Here is a 21,445-nt window from a genome sequence, read left to right on the forward strand (position 1 = left end):
GAAAGTCTGCAGCCCAGGAAAACAAGTTCCTCTGCCGAGTTACAGAGCTCTCAGCAATTCTCATTTGGGCATACATGCGTATGGTATATGTAAAAAGAGTTTCCACTTTGAAATTCAAAGTAGCCTTGAATTCCATTGCGTCTCCTGAGAGCAGATCACGCCCCAGCTGATAAAAGATTATCTGAGGACAAGCTATAATTTCTTGGCTCCTTGATAGGATTTGAAATGGTAATAAATTGTACTTTGCTGGTTACCGCCTGGATGTGCATGCAGGCTTCTTATCTGGGCTGGGCTGCAAGCGTGCATAATAGCATTTCTAGAACAACAGAACTGAACAAAAATGCACTTGGAAAACTGCTGTTTTGATTCTTTGTGTGCTGCTATGTGCAGTCTATTCAGGGCCACTTTTATTTACCCTCTATAGTCAATGATATGTGATGAGCCAGAACTTACTGCTAAAATAACTGTGGGTTTGAGAGCATTTCTTTTGCATGGGTTTGTTTCTGTGTGCCATCATTACAGTCCAGTTTTTTAAGCAAGCCTCTGTTCTTTTACTACAGCAGATACTGTCCTGCTGGCTGCAGAGACATTGCAGGCGACATTTCTGGGAATATAGGAGAAGGATACAGAGATGTAAGTACTCAGGATAATGAGGGAAAAAATGAAAAAAAATATATATAAATAAATAAATAAAAAAGAATCTGTTGCTCAGTTGTATAGCACAACTTGGTCTCAATTTTTGCTGCTTGGTTTTTGTCAATAATTCTTCCCATCTGTGTTAGATATACCTTTTACTATCAGTATATTGGTGTGTTATCAGTGTATAAGCACACCGAGACACTTTTCAAACAGGCTAATCAATCGTGTGAGAACAAAGTCCACTGATTGTCGACTAAACTTGCTATAGTTTTCTGGCTTTTTGGCTGCACGGGGTTTTTCCCTCTTGAGGGAGTGCTCTTCAATGTACTAAATATTCCTGTGACTTCATTTTTTACTTGTTTGGAGTCCGTGTGCATTTCTTTTCTAAAGTTATCTCGTGCAGGAATAAAAAGCATTTCAGTAACTTGTGGGTTTTCTTTAAGATTTTGTTTGCAGTATCCCAGGAATCTGCTCTGAGATGAAATAAATATTATACTCTGCTTAATCACATCCCACTGATAACTAAAAACCTCTTGGATCATTTTTTATTAACTGCTTGATCTTTAAAATGAATTTGCCCGAGTGGTTTTACCCGCAGTTCGTACCACACATTGTTCTGCCTTCTCTGTGCCCCTCGCCTCCCTCCCTTCATGCCTCTGAAATCTTCACGTCTTTCACAGCAGAGTAAGCTGAATCCTATCACTGAAGCAAAATCCCACCCTATCACAAGTAAAGCAGTTGCTGAGTTTCCAAAATGCCCGTGTTCACGTCCAACCTGTCTGTCCAGTTACTCAAGCACACCGCCCCATCCCAGAGAACAGCAGAGCTGAAAAAACAAAGAAATGCCACATCGCCCTCTAATTAGCTGGAGTTATTCCTGCTGTACAGGGCGATTAGAAAAGAACAGCAGCACATGGCATGACCTCATGCAGATCTTATCTAGGCAGAGGAATTTTTGAAAGAAAATTTCCCTCCGCCGTGAACAAGGGATTCAGCTTTCTGATGGGAAGGGCCTTCAGGGCTCCACGTGCTCTGCTGCCTCTGTGTCCCCAGAGCACCCAGCCCTCCCTGGAGGGGACAGTCAGGCACCCCAGCTTGGAAAGTGGTGGAGGTGCCCATGTGAATGACACACAGTTTAATTTCCCAGTGCATACCATGCCTCAAATCCTAAGGCAGTACACAGTAACAGACAGGTCTGCCTTCAGGTAAGTTCAGGAAGTAATTCTGATTTTCCCTTTGCAAAGAAGGCTGGTCGTGTTGCCTTTGACTTTGTTTTCCTGAGGCAGGCCAGGTATTTATTAGGTTAAAACCTTATAGCACCTTCCCAGAACCAGATCATTAGCTTTCTTGTTTGCAAAAATAAAAATAAAAATAAAAATCATATGTTGGAAACAGATGTATTTTGTTTCAAAGATTCCTGTTGTGCGTGCCCCCCCATACACACACTTGCTATTGCTCTTGTGCCTGTGCAGGCTGTTCTGTGCTCCAACACTTCCCTAAGAGTGGCTTGGGAGTGGGAGCATTACTGTTTTTTCAGCCCCATCCCCTGAGTGTTTTGGTGTGCTGCCTTCTGCCTTTCAGACGTCGCTGCTGTGCAAGTCAGCGATACACGCGGGCATCATCGCAGATGAGCTGGGCGGGCAGATCAGCGTCACCCAGCAGAAGGGCATCAGCCGCTATGAAGGTGTCGTCGCCAACGGTGTCCCCTCGCATGAGTGAGTACCACCAGCGCCCGACGCTGGCTCTGGGGGCGATCCCCGGAGCATAATGCGCTGAGCAGGTCAGCAGAAGCAGGTGGGACACCACACCGATGTTTTTTTGGGGAAGGAGAAGATGTTGGGTGTGGGTCTCGGGGCTTTTGGGGCTTGTTTCTATGGCTGTACTAAAATTGTGCTGGCGCAGATTGTAGGAGAACATTCCAAGTTTATGTGGCTTTATGCAGCACAGGGCTGTATTTTCTTTCTCTTTTTTGCTTTTCCTTCCAAAACACATTTGCAAATTACCTTGTTAGCAGATACATGAAAGTACGATGTTCTGCAACAAACACCTTTAATCGATGTGCTAATAAATCATGCTAAATTCATGTTAGAGTTAAAAAAAAACCTAGGAAGCATGAATAAATAAAAAGTGCCGTTGAGCCATAGGGGATTCAGTGAATACCTTCTTAAACGTTGTGCTTTTGACATGTTCAGAATTCTTCTCTTTTAGAATATTTATAGCAAGGGTGTTATATTTACCACTTATCTTCTGACTTTTAATTGTGCTGTTGTTGAAGTAGAAATAAATCCTCTAATTTCTATCCAGTACAGTAAGCCCTTCTAGCAACTGCCTCTGTCATTCCTGCTGGTTCATATTTTTTAATTTTAAAATGTTATCTGGATTTCGCAAGATCCATTTTTTTTTTTTTTTTTTTGTGGAAAGGGAAATGTCTTCAGTCCCATAAACTAAAGGAGCTAAGACAATATGACTCTTTCATTTTGAAACAAGAACTACTACAAACTACAACAAACTACAGTACCATATCAGCCATTTTGTATGCATTCAGTCTCACTTCTCTCAGTGAAACAGAAATAGCCAAACCAACTACAGGATCACCATGATACATAGTGGTGGTAAAACTGAAACTAATTTAAAGCTCTCCATGTATGCATTTCACTTCTGCCAGCTGATGAGCAAATTTATGTAATCAAATGTTTAATTTTTAAGTCTCGAACCCCGTGACCCGGGCCATATTTGCATGTCAACCTATGGAAAACATAAGCAGTCATCTGATCTGTTGCTGTTATTAACCTTAAGTATAGGTTGAATGACTTTGTATCTTGGCACTGGAATACACAAAATGGGTAGCATGTACATCACTGGGTAGCACATTGACCTCTAGCAGAAGGCCCCTAAAGCCTAAATATTTTCTATTTTTCTTAAACATGTTAGATAGCTAAAATATTTGGAAAAATACTATAATTTTCTCTGAAGCAAAGCAGGACTGAGAGCTCAGCTCAGGCATTGAGCCTTTCCATAGAGCAAACAATACAAATTCTTTCTGTCACACATGCCAGCTTTGTGAAACCCTTAGAAATTAAATATTTGGTGCTGTAGCTAAAGATGTCGTAGAACCATTTATATACATTTGTGTGTGTGTGTGTGTGATCCTTGAGAATCCCAGGAGTAACTCAGACAGTAGCACATAAAATGTTATAATGAAAGACAGCTGGGATTCCCACTTGTATTTTCTCACAGTACAAGAGTTAGTGAGCAACGAATGAAGCGTAGAAGACAGCAAATGTACATGTGCTGGGGGAAAACACTGTTTGCATAATTAACCCGTGAACTTAACCGCCAAGTGTCCTTTTAACGCTGCTACTCACATAATGTCTTATAAATTTCACATGAGTAATGAAGGTGCCCACAGAGACGAAGACTCATCTCTGTTACACCAAGTGGTACAACTCCCACTGGCTCCAGCGAGAGCCAAGATGTGTGCTCCCAGGCTGAAATGAGCCATCCAGGCTCATATTCATCACCCTTATACAGGGCACCCTAATGAGGAGCATTGTCACCCTAACTCTCCTGCATCCCGGGGCAGAAGGGGCGCTCCTTGAGGACGATGCATTTCTCAAAGGGACTGGTTTGCCCCAAGGAGCCATCCACATCTCTGCAGATTATTCAGGCAGCCAAAGGTGAATGGGCTCATGATGGGAACCCTACAAGTGAGATGGTGTGATTTTTAGAAAAGTAGGAGGGTGAGCACAGCCATTCCCAGGATGCTTCTGCTGCTCCTGGCAGCTGGGGCGATCCCAGGAGCTGATGAACTGCTGGTGTGATCCCATTATTCTGGGAGAGGTACATGGGAGGATGCAGGGAAATCATTGTATTTCAAATGGAAATGTGTCCCTAGAAACAGTGGGCATGTTTGCTAAGAAAATGAACCAGTGCATTTCATGCTTTAAAAAGGCTTTTATGAGATGTATTTCCAAAGCTGCCTACTTTCACCGTCCTCGGGTACCTCTGTGCTACAATACGTTCCTCCGAACAGCCAGCGTCAGCAAGGAAAGAACGATGCTTAGACAGCAGTGTCATCACAGCTCTTTGCACTCCCTTAAACGAAAGCTTACTTGAGTTTTTAAAATCTCATTTCTAGTGGATTCCAGTATTAAAGATTTAAATTATCTAGTGACTTGAGCTGAAACTGACCTCATCCAAAGCCGCTGCTTGTGTGCATTGGGCTGTTACATATCTGTATTATAATGTAACAGCAGAATTATGAATCGCTCACTTGCCAGCCCTTAAGACCTGACCTTGGCTTCCCTGACTTCATTTTTCAGTGCGCTTGTTATGTCCTGTTATCTATGAGATTTTCAGCTCCCGTGCCCCATGTGCGGACCTGAACCCGCAAATGATATAATGAAGATCAAGTGGCTGGATTTATTGGACAGTTCTGCTACCCGAGTACAAATATACGGGGTTTTAACTTTGTAATGTGAGCTGCCTGTGGAGGCCCGTGACTGTACATCTGCACATGTGAAATCATTTGTCTTTGAAAATGGAAGAGCCCACATGCTCATGAATTGTGAAATATGTGATGTGGTGTTAACCCGCGCTGCTTATAAGAAGCTTCCTTGGGACTGACTCTGGAAAAAATGGATCTGAGATTTACACACATTTATCATGTAAAGCAGCATCCTTTTTTTTTTTTTTCTTTTATTTCAGAGGCACCAGCACAGGTGTGCCATGCTGTCACTGATGCTGTTGGCTAGGCAGGATCCTGAAGGTTGCCAGGAAAATGAGGAGCACAGGGTGATGCCATTCCTTAAAGGACAAAGTGAAATTTGTGTGACAAATGCCACCTGTCACATTACGAAATTGATGAATTACCACTCACTGAATTAGTTTGTCCTCCTTGGTGACTTGCGGAATTATAGCAGAAATATTTCAGCTTGATTTTATAGCTTTATAGATCCTGGGAATGCTAACCTCCTCCCTTTCATTGCTAAAATTGCAGACCTGTAGTTTGAAAGGGACCTCAGTGACTTTTTTATTATGAAGGGATAGTGTATAAATATAAATAAGCATTTGAGGAGTGCTGTGATTTCTGTTTTGGGGAGGTTTTACTGATCACTGCGTGTTTTCCTTTTCTTTTCCTCTTTTGAATTGGATCGCTTTGCATTCACTAAGAAAGCAAAAATAGTTTTGGCTGTAGTTCCAAACTGGCTTGTAGCAAGCAGAGCACATCTGATGGCCCGTGAGGATCGCCTGGGGGGAAGATGTGGGAGGGGAGGGGTTGAGTTTCTCAGTAGCTACTCCACCGCCTACATGCCCAAATAAATCAGCTCCCTCCCCACGCCCTCCATCATCCCTGAAGGACTTTGTTTGCCTGTAGGTGTTAACTTTCCCTCGGTGACAAAAAAAAAAAAGCAGTGTTTTTCTTGACCTTGACATGGGACCACTTTCTACTTCCCCATTTGCAGGACTCTCTAAACATATGGCCGTGTGCATCACTGTTAGGCTATGGGCTGATGGACTCTTATAGGTAATCTTTGGGGAAATTCTCCTGGCTGACAACAAAGGGCAGCCTGAAGGGGAGCTGTCTTGAACTGCAGTTGTTTTACTGCTCTGCTCAGTTGTGCTGGCCACGATTCTTAAAAAAGGGCACCTGATGCATGCAGCCACTTGAAACAGCATTGAAGGTGTCAGATTTTCAGAAAATACGCAGGAATTCCAGGTTAAAGCCCATGCTTTCATTTTGAATATGCAGCCAGTCTAAGGGATTGTTTTTGGAAAAAGATCTCAGGGCATCTCAGTGGGTATCAGAAAGGAAAGTGGCTCTCTGGATGGACAAGGAGTGCACAGCTTTCCCTTGCTATGGTTACTTCGTGGTGGTCTGAGTTGTGCAGGGCTGTGCTGAGTGGCCAAAGGATTGGCTAGTAAAGTAGTTGGTTACAAGGAGGGACAAAAGGGAAGCCACAGATATGCTGCTGTTAGCAAAGACAAAAGAACAACTCCTAATAAGAGCTGTTGGACATGGTTATAACAGATTATAACAGATTACATATTGTTAACCAGAACATAATCTGTTTAATCTGAATCAGATTAAACCAAGCAACAGTTTGCATTGTCTGACTGATGCGCATGCTTAGCCAACATGGGAATGGCCAGAGCTAATGTGGCTTAGTCACAACCAAGCATAATTTAAGGACAGATTTTCTTCAAACTAGATGTGGACTTACATCAACAGAAGTTCACTGATTTCACTGAAGTTGCTCTAAATGGATGGGAGAAGAGCATTTAGCCCCACGCTGGAGCAGGCATTGTAGGTAGTGCAAGTCCCTGTTGGCTTTCTAGCTCCTGGCTTCTTTTGCATGCTTTTATTTGGCTGGTCTGAGGAGCAGGGGGTGAAGGATTTCGGAGAAGCCATAAGGGCCCTGTACAGAGGAGTGAAGCAGAAGTGCACAGGAAGAGTAACAGGCTGGTGAGATGGGGACTCGGTCACCTTAAAGCACAGCAGATGATCAAAACTGCTGTTAGTGACCTGAATACACAGCACGAGATGCACGAGAGTGTTCTTAGGGGGTAGGTGGTCAAGCAGCAAAGTAAGCAGTTATCTGGCCAGAGATATTTTGCTAGATAAAATGTGATTTTGTGCCACAATGAAACCACCCATGTTATGGCACTCCTATGGCTGGTTCCCGAAAGGCTGAAATACTTTCTTTTTTCTTACAGTGGTTCCTTGTCAGATAAGCGGTTTATATTTACTTCAAATGGTAAGAATAATGCCTTTCTTCTTATATGTTCACATTTTACCTTTTTATTTAAGTATTTTCCTAAAAGTTTTGAAAAGTAATCAGATTGTAAATGTTAGATTGTGTCCAGTAAGGATATTTTAGGACAACAATTTTTTAAATTGGCAAGTTGGATAAAAAAAAAAAATAATGAGGGGATATGAAGTGAGCTAGAAAAAAAATAGAATAGGAATAGGTCATATGCACATAGATGAGAAACAGAAATAGCATTCTGATGCTACGTTTCTGGTGCTCGCATATGAAAAATGGCAATCAGATAATTCTATTTTTATGTACTTTAGGTGGCAGAAAATGAAAGCAGTTTTTCTTCAGATATTTATAAGTTCCATCTTCATTATACCAGAACTAAAACACACAGAGGAATGAAAATATATTTACATTGAACTTACACAGAGCTACCTTTGTTTATGAGTTTCAAAGAAGCAAAAGCATCTTTAATCCGTCAAGCTGTTAATTTACATAAAACACAGGAAAGTGGGGGGAAAAGTTCGTGCTCATTCATTCGAGTTATATTTCAGTCATTTTAGATAAAATCATTTACTGTTCCACTGAAAACTGTTGAACATAGATAGGCCTTTGAAATTGCCAGGAAATTATTTTTAACTTCATTGAAACCATATCACATTGGCCCGTTTTTTCTGAGGAACCTTGATGTGTAGAATTTTGTGGGTTCTTTGGTGGATTTTATAATACTTGCCTGCAGCTATTACCTTCATGATATCACCTCTTGGCAGCAGTATCAAGGAGCTTCTCTAATGAGTAACTTTCCTAGTCCTCACTGCAGGTGAAAATGGTGAAATATTTACAGTAAAGTATTCCTTTCAGTACAGTGCCTTCATCTTAGAAAAGTTTTGTACAGCAAAATTAGTGAATGCCAAATTCTAAACACAAATATTATGTTTCAGAAGGAAAAATAAATAAATAAATATAAGCAGTCTTCACATGAACAACAATAAAAATATTCAGAGATTAAAAAACAAAAGGGCAAATTAAAAATAACAGATGTAGTCAGAAGGTGTCGTGTATGTAGGAGCTGAGTTGGTAATGGAGAGGGACTCCATCCCACTACTGCATTATCCACTATAAATTGACGGGCAAACACCACAGTTAATGGACAGCATCAGGTTAGCACCAGATTAAGCAACATCTGACTTGGCTGTTGTGGGCGGTCTTCATATGTTGCTAGCCTAATGTAAAAATATGCTGTGAAAGCACAAAATAACTGCTTATGTCTGTCTGTGTTGGGACTCCTAGGCTGCAATAAATCCCTCAGTCTGGATGAAGCATTCCTCTCCAAGAGCCAGATCACTGCATCTTCCTACTGGGAGGAGACCAACGAATTTGGACAACTGTTCCAGTGGTCTCCTGACAAGGCTTGGCTTCAAGTCCAGGGGCTGGCCTGGGCCTCTAACCACAGCAGTAACCGTGAATGGTTAGAGATAGACTTGGGAGAGAAGAAGAGAATAACAGGTAGATCACACTGATTATTAGAAGCTGTTTTTTCTGCTGGAGAAAGAACCCAATACAGCTGAAAAGCTAATAATGCACTAATGCAATCTTTCTTTCAATAAATGCTATGTATCAAGGGATATTGTTTTCATATTAAAAAAATTACAGCAATTCACAAGACTGGTCTTCCTATAATAATAAAGGGTTGGACTCACTTTAATACATGCATGATTTGTAAGGATGCTGTAGGCTCAGAACAAAATATTTACACAGAGACCAGTAGAATCTGGATGTATGGTAAATGATTGCTTAGGATCTATTGAGAATGCTTTTCTTAAATCAATAAGAAAGGTTTCAAAGTCACAGAATTTGAAATAATGGCCCTGGTGAAAGAGATTCCTGTTTTCAACTCCATGTTTAGTGATTAAAAAAGTAAATTAAAGTTGCTGCTGAAAGTGTAAAGACTTCTGGTATTGACCATAATGTCAAAACACAAACAAACTATTACTATTTTTGGAGTCATTAACTTGGGTTCTGTTTAAAGCTCTGTTTTTTGAAATTAACAGTTGAGCGATGATTTCCATTCTTGCCCCAACTTTTAAACTTAGTGACAACCCTTGAATTCCAAACATAGTTTGAAAAGTAAATTAAGGCTTTGAAGGCAAAGGTCTCTGAATTGTTTTTTCTTGTGTGTTTGCATTTGAAAATCTTCCTTTGAGAAGGAAACCTAACTTGAAAATGTCTTCTGCATTCTGTTACTAGGAATTAAAACCACTGGTTCTGGATCTACTACACTGAATTTTAACTTTTATGTAAAGACATTTATAATGAACTACAAAAATAACAACTCGAAATGGAGAACTTACAAAGGAATTCTAAGCAATGAAGAAAAGGTAAGAGAAAGTGGGAAAAGCACAGAGAAAAAAATACATATTCTGCCTTGACATTGAAGGACAGGCTTTCAGTGTCAAGAAAGATTAGGAGTTTCAAACTTGTCTGGACTTAGACAGCCTTCACCAGGGTAATTTACAGCTATGGAGTAGATAGAGAGCTTGTCGAAACAAGGAATCTATCCAGGGCTTGCTGAAGTCCTGAGATATACAGAGGCATGTGAGTGTGTGTAGCATTTTTATTTAAAAAAAAAAAAAGTGTAATTGAAGCTGTACAAAAGGCTATTTGGACAAGTATTTAGCTCAGCTCAGCAGTTGTACTGTATCAGCAAAGCTGAGGTTCAGATTGAAATGCACCAGGATGGCGCAAAACAAAAAAGTACAAAAGCAAAACAGCCGTCATGGGGAGAAGCACAGCTCTGCAGGTGGAGCTGCACCTGCAGACTGAGCTTCTCTTTGGGTGGCATTGGGGGCTGCCCCATTTCCTGCCCCACACATGCATGACTCTCCTGACAAAAGTCTGTAGGAATCAATATCATTGCACTTAAAATAAATGCTCATAAACCGAAAAACCTGTACACACAACAGCTGTCACAGACTCTGAATGATTTTGACAATGAACTGATAAAAGCAGCACAACTAGCTCCTGCAAGCAGTGGGTGTGCTGCACAAGTCAGTATGCAAACACGTTTCTGTGAAAAACTCATGTTTCAAAAGCCCCTCTGCTCCTGCAGCTCCAGATCACTAATCCTTTTTGGGGGAGATTAGCTTGTTCCAGGGTAAGGCTTCACCTGGTCCTGAGTCTTGACTCTAGTTTTTAGAAACTTGTGAGACCTGTGGAGAGATTTCTAATAGCTCTCATTTTCTTAGCTTGTACAGAAAGGAATGTCACTGCACAATGTTAATTGGCTTAAGATTTTTTAAGTGATAAATGTTAAACTTAGGGGATGTTGGCCCAAAAAGTGAAAAGTCAACCTAGTAACAGGTGAACTTCTTGAATGCTAGCCATTTAAAATCTGCTGTTTTGCAGTTTTCCATTGTTAATTGTTATTTACAAATAAAATTATGGAAGTATTATTATATATGATGTGTTTCAGCTATGGAGCATGACAAAACCTGTCCCATCTGAACCCTGTGTGGCCTGCTGTCTTATCTAAGATATGCTGAGCTTGCTTCCCTATCTGATCAGGCTCTTAAATTCGCATAGGCCATGCCGAAACATCTCCAAGAACTAATTTTGCAAGGGCTACTGTTCTGCATGCAGGCTGAACCGATCCTGGGAAACACTGTATAAGTACAGAGAGAAAGAGATACAGCTACATAGCTAATAGGCAGTCTTCAATCTTGGTACAGAAAGCTGACAAATTTACTAAAATGTCTAAAAATATTTCACTTTAAATAAATAAATACTTTGGTCGGGTTATTTTTCTTTTTACATTTGTATCCCCCATTGCCCAAGGAAGGGCACTGCAGTGCTATTAAATAAAAAATGATAGCATTATACCAGCATACATTAACTAGAAATTACACAGAATTGAAAAGAATGATCATCTTTCTTCTCCAAGTTAATAGGAAAATGTGATCGTCTGTCAGAACTGAAAAGACTGTTTCTCTTCAGAGCTCCCATTTCCAAAAGTCTTGTGGCTACAGCCCAGATGATCGATATATTTGGTTTTGGATAACGAAAATGATAGAGGGTGGAAGTCAGGAGCATTTTTGAGAAAGACGTTTAAAACACAGCAAATAACGTGCTTGCATTTTGTTGCAGGTATTCCAAGGCAACTCCAATTCTGGTGACATCGTGCGCAATAATTTCATCCCCCCGATAGTGGCCCGCTACGTGCGGATCATCCCTCAGACTTGGAACCAACGCATAGCACTGAAGCTTGAGCTGATCGGCTGTCGAATAATGCAAGGTATGGGGTAAGCAGTGCTTCCCAGGCACAGTGCCCCAAAAGTGCACCGTGCTACCATGACACAACTGATCCCCTGCTCTCTGTTGCAGTGAACAGTTCATTTACGCATTCAATGTGGCAAAAAACAAGTCAGAGCACTGAAACGTCCCTCGGAAAAGAAGACAGAACTGTTACAGAGCCCATCCCATCAGAAGAAACCAATTTAGGTAATGCTACACATCACTACATTTTCTCTACGATACATCATGTCTTCATCCCAGCCTGAGCAAACTTTTAAGTTTCTCACAAATCAAAACTTTTATTTTACCTTCAGACTTTTTTAATGATTAACTACAGAGAGAAAAGGGAGGAGCATAGCTTGTTTTTGTCTTAAGGCACAGAAAAAAATGGAAAGCCTTAATTTCCTTGATGTGAGAAATATCAGGCTTTCTTTTCCCTGTCACGTTGGTTATTTTCTGTGCTTGGTAGGCTCAATGGACTATGCTGAACGCTCATTAGCACTTTTGGAGGAGCTCTCGTCTTCTTCACTCCCTCCCTCTATTTTCTAATTTTTGTAACATACAAGACAGTGGTCTCACAAAAGTGTTACCTTAACTCCTCCCAGATCAAGCATTACTCCTCCCAGAGCAGGTCCCCAGCACCAAGCACCGTACAGTAGTGCACAATCATGTAATTAAACATTTTTTCATAATGCTTATGTTCATGGGTCTCAGACAAGCTACATTCCCATACTTCTCCCTCAGTGCCTTAGTTTGCAATCTTTATCCTTTAATGTTGTGGAGGTAGCTTCTTAGATCTTAATACAGCAAACAGATAAAATTTCTTGTTTAGGCTATCTGGTGGATCCATAGCCAGGCAGGAATTGAGACCCACCACACCAAACGCTGCTACCAGTTGGGTAGCTGATGGTTGTAGTGCTGTCTCAAACTGGTTGCAAGAAGTGATCACTATAAGAAAAAAAAGATTTGAAACTTCATTTCTCTTGCCAAGAGAAAGCTCAGTTCATCTGTGCAGTGATATGGGTAAATTTTATCCATCTTCACTGAAAATGAGATCTTTAGAGATTTTATCTGCTAAATTGTAAATACCCTGTGGACATGTGCACTGCCTTATTCTCAAAGCCTTGTAAGTGTCTGCAGGAATAGCGAAATGCACACTCCTGACACAAAAGCCACCCCACAGATAATTCCCAAATCCCTGCTCAAAACCATTTTTGTTTAACACAAGCAAAACATTTTTCCCTGTCTCCAGTCTTGGAAATCTTTGAACTATTTTGAGTGAAATGTTTCAACCAGTTCAGCGGGAGCCAGATACTTGGCATAGAGAATCGCAGCTTTATTTAGCAGCTTCATAAGCAACTGAAAACAGCGTTGCTGTAAGGGGCCTTTTAAAAAAGTTACCTAGCATGTAATAAGAAAGAGCTGCTCTTTGTAAGGATGTGTATAGATAGTAAACCAAGTGTCAGCCTTGAGAAATGCAATTAACTCTTCTGACTCAGCACTGTACATGGCAGCTAAGAATGGCTGAGGAGCAGTTTTGCAGTTTTATGATTTTACATCTTCATGCCCTCTCGCAAGGAGCATTCTTGCAAGATTATCTGCCTTTTGCTGTGTTCTCTGCAGTAAAAAAATAGCTAGCTTCAGAGTAATTTGCCTTTTTAACTTTTATCCATTTATTTCTTCATGCAGGCTTAAAGCTTACAGCTATAATTGTCCCAATCCTCATAGTGCTGTGTCTGTTCCTGTTCTCTGGAATTTGTATCTGTGCAGCCCTACGAAAGTAAGATACTGTCTTTTGTCATTGGAGGTATTTGTGGCTACCTAGCTGGTGCTTCCAACTACATGCCCTCTTTCCAGAGCCTCTCTACCAGGAAACTGGAAATTAATATCTTTTGGAAGTCGTCCTTCCAAATAGAACCCACACTGGGTCTCTGTAAATTGTACTTCTCAACCAACCCCTGGTCAGACGAAACCCAAGGTGAACTAAATCACAACTGCACCCCCCAATTTACAGTCAATGCAACTGGCTGGTCCCTTCAGCCTACGTATACCCACAAGTGCTAAGACGTGGTGAAGTCAAAGATGGAACAGTTTGCACACCAAACCAGAGCAAAAATTCAGTAAGGGGAACGTCTGAGCTATCTGAAGTGTTTTCCCTCCTTTTTCTCCTGTTGTGTTTCTGCTTCCTGGTCACTGAGGGCACTTAACCGTGCAGGCTGAAATTGCAGCCGATCTATAAGGAGTTGCACACACACACTGAGATAAGCAGATAAAACTAAGCCACTTCATTTCACAAGTCAGAGGATTGGAAGAAGCATTGCTAGCTTTGGGTCCCACTAGCTGTCCTTTCCTACAAACCTGCCTTCGAATGCAGAACAGGGAAATGCATCTGTCAGCAGGTAGGGATTTGGAAGTATAAGCAAAGCTCCAGCAATGCCGCTTCTTCTCTAGCAGCATCCAGCCCTGCCCTGAATTTCCAGTAAAATCTACAAACTAGTCAAAGAATTCAGAAGAGCAGACCCCAAATATAACCTAGAGTGACAGATAAGGACATGCACACATCAGCTCAACGAGTGCCAGACAGAAGGAGCTTGAACAGCAGCACTCAGGACGTACATACAGATGGGGAAATAACCGAGCGTCAAAATCCTGGTTTGCATGCCTTGCAGTCTAATAAACGCCATCCTCCAGAAACTAAAAGCGAACAGTTGTTCTCAGCTGCTAAACACAGATTCTCTGCTGAAGCAAAGGAGTGAAGATGAAATGCTGTGAGTACAGAAGTTTATAAATGCTTTCCTCTTCTCGCAGGCAAGAAGCCAAAGGACTTTCTTATGGATTTTCCAATGCTCAGAAATCAGGTTAGTGGAGAACGGTGAGCTTTGCCCTGTCCTGTCGTGTCTGCTGGGCCAATGGGAAGGGTTTTATGCCACTGCACGTGAAATGCTTCTCAAAGAACAGCCACGTTCCCTCATTCAAATTCACTATTTCATACAAGGGAAATGGCAAGCGATAGTCCCACTTGTGTCATCCTAGCACAGTGCCCAGAGAAACAATGTAATTTGGTTTCTATGACAGAAAGGCAATTAGCAAAAGATCTATTATACCAGGCGCATAAATTAGCATATAAGAGTGCTCCCAGGTGCCCTCCCTTTCCTTCGCTCCTCCAAAACACCTATTTTGCAGAAAATTGCTACTTTCCTCCTTTTCCCCACAGCAGAGGGGATTGCTGTTCTCCAAGAGAGCAAGGGCTAATAAATTTTTTATGGCTTTAGTGTTTCCATCTTGCTGCCCTCCCTGATTGGGACTGTATTTATGAAGCTTATCAAAACTGATTTGTACTTCACATGTAAAATCAGAGCAGAAGATTGGCTTGAGGACTCTGCTTTAGTTGATGCCTGCAAAACCCTGGTGAAGTAACATACTTTGTCTTGCTCAATTATGCTTTCTAGGGCAGGATCTCTTCCCAGCCTGGAAGTTGGGGTTTAGCTGTTTTTCCTGGTGGGCCAACTCTGCAGAGGAATATCCTTCTGAATCTCGGCTTTCCATAAAAAAAGAAACCACTAAGCCATTTGTGTGTCTCTTGACACGTCTCTTGCAACAGCTCAGCTCCAAAATTTCATCCCTCAGCAGGTGCTGACAACAGGGAAAGGGACTCTGTTACCCATTTCAGCTCACCCTCATTAGAAAATTAATTTGTACTTAACATCATATTTTCTAATATGGTTTTTCAAGGTCACATCATAATCCTTTCTTACTTGCTAATGAGGACAAATCCCATGAAATTGGAGATAGCCTCTTACCCACTCAGTTCATTTGTAGAGTATGCGCTCCATAAATCAAGTTCCTAAACACTGTGAACCAGGCTTGGGACTCAGCAAGCTGGGAGCTGTCCCCACCTCTCCATAAACCTCTCATCACCTCCATAAACCTCACGTTACAGGAAGCAGGCAGGGAACTGACACTGCGGATGTTCTTTCTTCTGCCTCACGAGGATGTTGTGAGGACAAATTAATTGATAGGCGCAGGTGATGAGATATCAGGTAAACAGAAACTATATCATGCTACTGAAAAAAAAAAATAAAAAAAATTCAAACATTATTTTTGCTACTTAAATGATTCAGCTGTTTAAAGCTGGTATTTTACTGATACACCTTGTTAAGGTATAAATATAGGCACCTACAGAGTTTAAGCCCTTCTTGACAAGAAAGACAAATGAGAAAAATCCTCTACATAGCATAGTTTTTACTTGAAAATCTCAGCTGATAATTCACTTTCTCACCCTCCAAATTTAGGGGGCTTTTTTTTTTTTTTTTGATACCAATGAGTACAACAACAATTTAACTTTCTGATCAGCCTTCTGATTTTAAGCATTTAGCTTTCTGATGTCTTCTATTTTTATTTCTTTATCACAGGTTGTTGGAAACAAATCAAGCAGCCCTTCACCCGACATCAGTCGACTGAATTTACCATTAGCTATAGTAATGAGAAGGAGACACCGCAAAAACTAGATCTGGTCACAAGTGACATGGCAGGTAACAGTCACTCCGCCCCCCGATACACTCACTTTATTTTGTGCACAGAATGGGTAACAAGGAGCGACAAACCAGCAATATTAGAAACTCCAATTTCCATGAAAGCTGAGGCCAAGGAACAGATTTATCTCTTTCTATCCCAGATGTATAGTGAAGCAGCACTGGGGGGAGGACACTAGCTGAACCTTCTCTTTTATAGGATTTTTTTCTTGTAGGTATTGGCAAAAAAATCCCTCACTCTGAAATACTCACAATTCAAGGTAAGCGTGGAAGGCACTCAGGCAGAGATGCAGTGCAAGGGTGTGCCTAGGATAGAGTAGTTTGACTTTGCTGACTAATTTCTATGTTTCTGCTTAAACTCAAACATCTCTGGCAGGGGTACAAAATAGAATGCCTCTTGCTGCTGATCAAATAGAAAAATTGCTTAGTTGGTTTGTGGTGGGATTTCATGCCCAGCTGGACGTCGTGCTGAGACCTGTGTGCAGTGGTCCTGGTGCCTGAACTATTTTGGAGATGAGACCTCCTGAAGTAGCAGTGGGTAGATGAGAGAGCAGAAAAGAACACCACAGTGCTCCTCTCCTCTTCTGCCTTGGCTCCAGGTCACTCAGGTCACTGTCTGGATAGAGCAGATCCCTGCACCAGTACTATTTGTATCCCAAACGGGTGGGTTCTTAATTCATCCTCTTAGCAAATCTTATCCCTGACTGTTTTTCTCTGTCTGGAAAGGCTAGACCAAACAGCCATTTTATGGTAGCAGTCATCAGCAATCTTCCTGAAAAATTAGTTTTCTGTTTCCAACCTTCAGACATTAGGAATTCCTTAATTCCTGAGGATTTCTCCAATGTGCTTCTCAGAGAGAAATCTATTAAAAGGAAAAAAAAAAAAAAAAAAAAAAAAAAAAGATCATTGTAATTCCATATGGTGCTATCCCTGGATATCTGTCAAAGACAGTTTGAATGCTTTACAGAAACTTTCAATATAAATATGCAGAGACCTATAAAGCAGTTTTATTTCATGAAGGAAAGGGTGTGAGCAAAGGTTCCTTAAAACTCATGGTTATCCAGCTACCCTGGCTGTGTGCAGGGAGCCTCTGTTCTCCCCAGCCTTTCCTCCTGCAGTGTGAAAATTCATACCTCTCCTTCTGTCCTGACAGCTCCCAAGGCTTTGCATTTCACCTACAGCCTCCTTAAAAATAAGAAACATGAAATAAAAACTGTGAGCACAGCCCAGAAATGTGCAGCAAACGCTATTTCACAATTAAATTGCAGAGGGCATGCACCTTGCATGTAGGGCACCATCCCACGTGAAATTGTTCCCCTCGAAATTCCCTGCTGTTTGCTGCTCCTCATGGCAGCCCAGAGCAAGTGGGGACGCTTCTTGCTGAGCGAGTGAGATTACTCAGAGTAGCAGCAGCAATGCTGGCGAGAGCTGCATCACTTAGTGACATATCCTAACACCTTCACCCTACATGCTGAAGTTTGGGAAGTCGCCAGGAACTGCCAGAAAAATCTTTCACAGGACATATGGGATTGAATTTGACGCTCATGTCAGATGAACTATGATGCCAAAACAGAAACTGAGCTAACTTTCTTCACGCCTGCGCCAAAACACAATACTTTATCAGTGTCACTTACTGGAGCTGTTCAGGCCACCGTATCTATCAGGAAGCGATTTTCACTAGCACCAAAGTGAAAAAGTTGGAAGGCTGAATTCCCTCGTGATAATTTTCCGTGATGTTTTGAAAACCCGGTTAGCTCAGATCTCTCTCCTACACGGCAGCCTGCTATCCTCTTTGACTAGAGGCGTGTACATGCACTTCATGAGCAGGCTGCACTCCCTGGGTCTCACTGCGTGCTCCTGCTCAGGTCCTTTCCCCGTGGCCAGTGCAGTTCTGCCCCCTCGATGGGGTTAGCCATCCCCTTGGTGGGGTTAACCATCCCGTTCCCCTGGCCGCGCTGCTCCTGCTGCTTGCCTTCTGGCTTGCCCTCCTCGTGCGCACGCTTCAGCTCTGAGCTGACTTCACACATTTCACACTTCCCTTGACTCTCTTGGCTGCCATTCCGCCTAACTTTATCTTCCCTGTCAGTCAGCTACTGTGAGATTCCTTTTAAATAGAGCCGGCACTTGCGCTCGTTAAGAATCCTCCCGGCATCTTAATTATTCCCAAAGTGGAACGAACGCGTGCTTTGAGAACTTCTCCTCCGTGGAACTTCATGCAAAGTCCTCTCTCTGGCTTGCTGGTGATATTTTGTTAACTTCTGCCTTTTTTTAGGGCTTTGGAGTATACTCCAGAAACGATGATAATGTGTTTGGGGGGGTAGATGGGGAAAGGCAGGCAGGGAGCGAGGCAAGGGCTGGCAGATTGGAGCTCCTCCGCAGAGCAGCTTCTGCCAGGCTCTGCAGTGCTTGCACTGAAGGAGGGTGCAGAGCCAGACCTGGGGCAATGTTTCTTCGCATCCTTGGTAATCACAGATCCGATATAATAACCAAGTCATTTTCTGCCATCTACTACGTAAAATAATCCACCTATGTACTATTGAGCAGCTCATACTTCTTTTTAGATTATCAGCAGCCTCTCATGATTGGAACTGGAACAGTAACACGGAAAGGATCTACTTTCAGACCCATGGACACTGAAGAGGAGGGAAGAAGGGGGAGCGCAGAGTTTGAAAACCACTACCACTGTCCGCTCAGAGCTAACCGGCACGAATACGCGCTGCCCCTGACCAGCCAAGAACCTGAATACGCCACCCCGATCATAGAGCGGCACGTCACCAGAGAAAATAACTTCCCCTCTGAAAACGGCTACAACGTACCTGTAATCTCGTCGCAGAAGCATTCCCTCTCCGCCGGCAGTTTCTCTAGCTCATGCAAAACCGATATGAGGAACGGAGACTATCAGACACCCCAGAGTGTAATAAACTATGATAAACCTAAAGTTAACAGTATTCTGACCTCCGTGAGCTACAGTACGGACTACCAGAAACCTCAGACAAATTCACTAGGGAGCGAGGGTTACTCAACCCCCAGAGACTGCCTCAAACCAATAAGCCAGACAGCAATGACAGCTCTCTTGTGATGTGCTGAGCAAGAGAGACGTGGTGCACAGGAATGTCGCTGCACAGCTTCCGAAGTGAAAACAGAGTTTTAAAGGATTCTGCTGTGGAAGGCAGAAGGCAAACAAACCCTGTGTACATAATATTGCAGTCTTGCTGGGTTCTGACATCTGAAGAAAGCATATGCTGTTTATCACTGTTTATAGCAAGAGAGATGTTACCAGTGAAGACTGTATATCTTATTTTCTGTAACTGATCTCAGTGCTCCGTTTGCAATGTGTGCAATTTGTACATAGCTTTTATTTAAGGAGAATTTCTTAAGTTTCCTTTGCACCTGTGGAATTGAAAGGAGAAAAAAAAACAACAAAAACATTACTGCAGAAATGCCTGTTTAAGAAAAAAACCTCTTTCTCCCTCTATTTTATATGCAGTTGTACTGACAGCTGTATATGTTGTATCTTAAGGTTGTTGTATCTTAAGGTTGTGGTGCTTCAGTTCCTTTCCTATGAAAACTGAAGATAGGGCATCACTATAGTTCTTCTTGGGAAGGTAGAAGTAAAACTACTTGAAGCATGAAGTGCACAAGAGAAGGCAGCTGAGCATTTAAATACCATGTTCAATTTCACCTGCCCAGCTACTTTTTCACAGCAGTTCTTAGATGCTTGAATTTGATCTAGTTTTTGAGCTGAGCCTATCTTGCTATTCACGTCAAAAACAGGTAGAAAAGTGGAACCAGCATTGGATTCAAGCCATGGTGATCACTTTGCAGACACATCTGCAATAAAAAAAAAAAATCAACACCTGCCGATATGTTTTTTAAGAAATGTGTGTGGAAACAAAATGTGAATTTACAGCTAAGAATTAAATCCTGTTCAAGCCCTAGCTGATGCTGTTGCTGCTAAACTATAAGGAAACTCATTCCTTGACACAAAGCAGCGTAGTTTCTGAACTCTTAATTATTCCACTGGGTATTTTTCTGTCTTGCAAATTTAGTGTAACATTTCCATTTGAAATATTTAGTCAAAGTAAAATGCAGCGTGTGTTTGGCTTACTGTTGCATTTAAATTTGCAAGACAGCAGATCAGCACAGTTGTTTTCAAATAGTTTTTCTTTTGCAGCAGATGTTATCATGAATTCCATTTTTGGACAAACTTGAAAAAGCTTGGGGATGGGTGCAATGTATTGCACAGTAGTTGGCTCCTCTTTCAGCAGAGGCGTCATTGAAGCTAAACAGCTTCAGTGGTGACTGGGACCATCCGCTGCCCTTCTACTCGCAGCAGAAGGAGCCTTACCTTAACTTTGAAAGCGTGTCCTAAAATAGCAAGAAGTTATATACTATTGGGAAGGAAGAACGGTGCTATATTTAAGGCACAGGGATGGGAAATTAGACCACTAAACGTGAGCTCTGGGAAAGTCACCGTTTCAAGGCGCTCTGTTTTCTTACGTGTAAATGGGATCGTTTGCAAAGGATGCAGCAAAGATTTGCTGTTTGCTCGTAAAGCGCTTTCAGATCCTGGGATGGAAAGTGCTGTAAGAATACAGAACAGCTGTAGTGACACTACACACAAATCTTGCTAACTCAAGCCATATCTGACCTTAAGAAAAGCTCTTAGTGGGTTCTTCACGTATGCTTGTTTCGTGGCCTCAGTGGTGCAGTTCTGTCACGCCGATGCACATTGCATGCAATTCCTGTGCAAAGACGAAAGAGTCGAGCTAACCTTGTAGTCCTCCTGTGTTCACTGTCAATACAGTTTCTGTGAAATGTATAAAACACCTCAGGTTCTGAAGCGAAGCAGCAGCAGCCTGTTTGTTAGACTGAGCTGGGTGGTGTTGTTTACCTTCTGTTGTTTACATGTCTATGTAAATAAAGCACACTGGTATTTGTAAATCAGTCACACAGGCCTGGTACTTAACTTGGTGACTTTATCATCACTGCACACCCACTCTTGTCACATATCCTGCAGGGTGAGAAATAAGTGTTCCTTACTCTCTGCAAAAGTGCCAGTTGCGAGGCTGCAATTTACGTTCTCAGTATGACAGGCTAAAAAAAGATTATCTCGGTGCCCCATTTAGCCTGGCTTCTCTGTCCATAATCTCTAGAGAAGAAGCGCCCACGAACAAACTTCTGCGCCCAACCCTGCTGCTGGAAGCACATAATTGAGGAGAG

The 21,445-nt window shown here is 42.0% G+C and overlaps 1 protein-coding gene across 1 annotated transcript in view; it reads left to right on the top strand.

The window, feature by feature from the left end:
* The window catches only part of DCBLD1 (discoidin, CUB and LCCL domain containing 1), a gene marked incomplete at its 3' end in the record, with an annotated part of 164,639 nt that extends 145,338 nt beyond the window's left edge, over positions 1-19,301 (top strand). The window contains exons 6-16 of the mRNA XM_084284566.1: positions 561-633; positions 2,221-2,354; positions 7,357-7,397; positions 8,691-8,906; positions 9,648-9,778; positions 11,544-11,691; positions 11,781-11,897; positions 13,380-13,470; positions 14,499-14,548; positions 16,103-16,222; positions 18,784-19,301. Coding sequence (XP_084140692.1) covers positions 561-633; positions 2,221-2,354; positions 7,357-7,397; positions 8,691-8,906; positions 9,648-9,778; positions 11,544-11,691; positions 11,781-11,897; positions 13,380-13,470; positions 14,499-14,548; positions 16,103-16,222; positions 18,784-19,301 — 1,639 coding nt within the window. The remainder of the gene's footprint in view (positions 1-560; positions 634-2,220; positions 2,355-7,356; positions 7,398-8,690; positions 8,907-9,647; positions 9,779-11,543; positions 11,692-11,780; positions 11,898-13,379; positions 13,471-14,498; positions 14,549-16,102; positions 16,223-18,783) is intronic.
* Positions 19,302-21,445: the final 2,144 nt, after the last annotated feature.

Source organism: Netta rufina, assembly GCF_964035555.1.
Source record: "Netta rufina genome assembly, chromosome: 3".
NCBI classification, from domain to species: domain Eukaryota; kingdom Metazoa; phylum Chordata; class Aves; order Anseriformes; family Anatidae; genus Netta; species Netta rufina.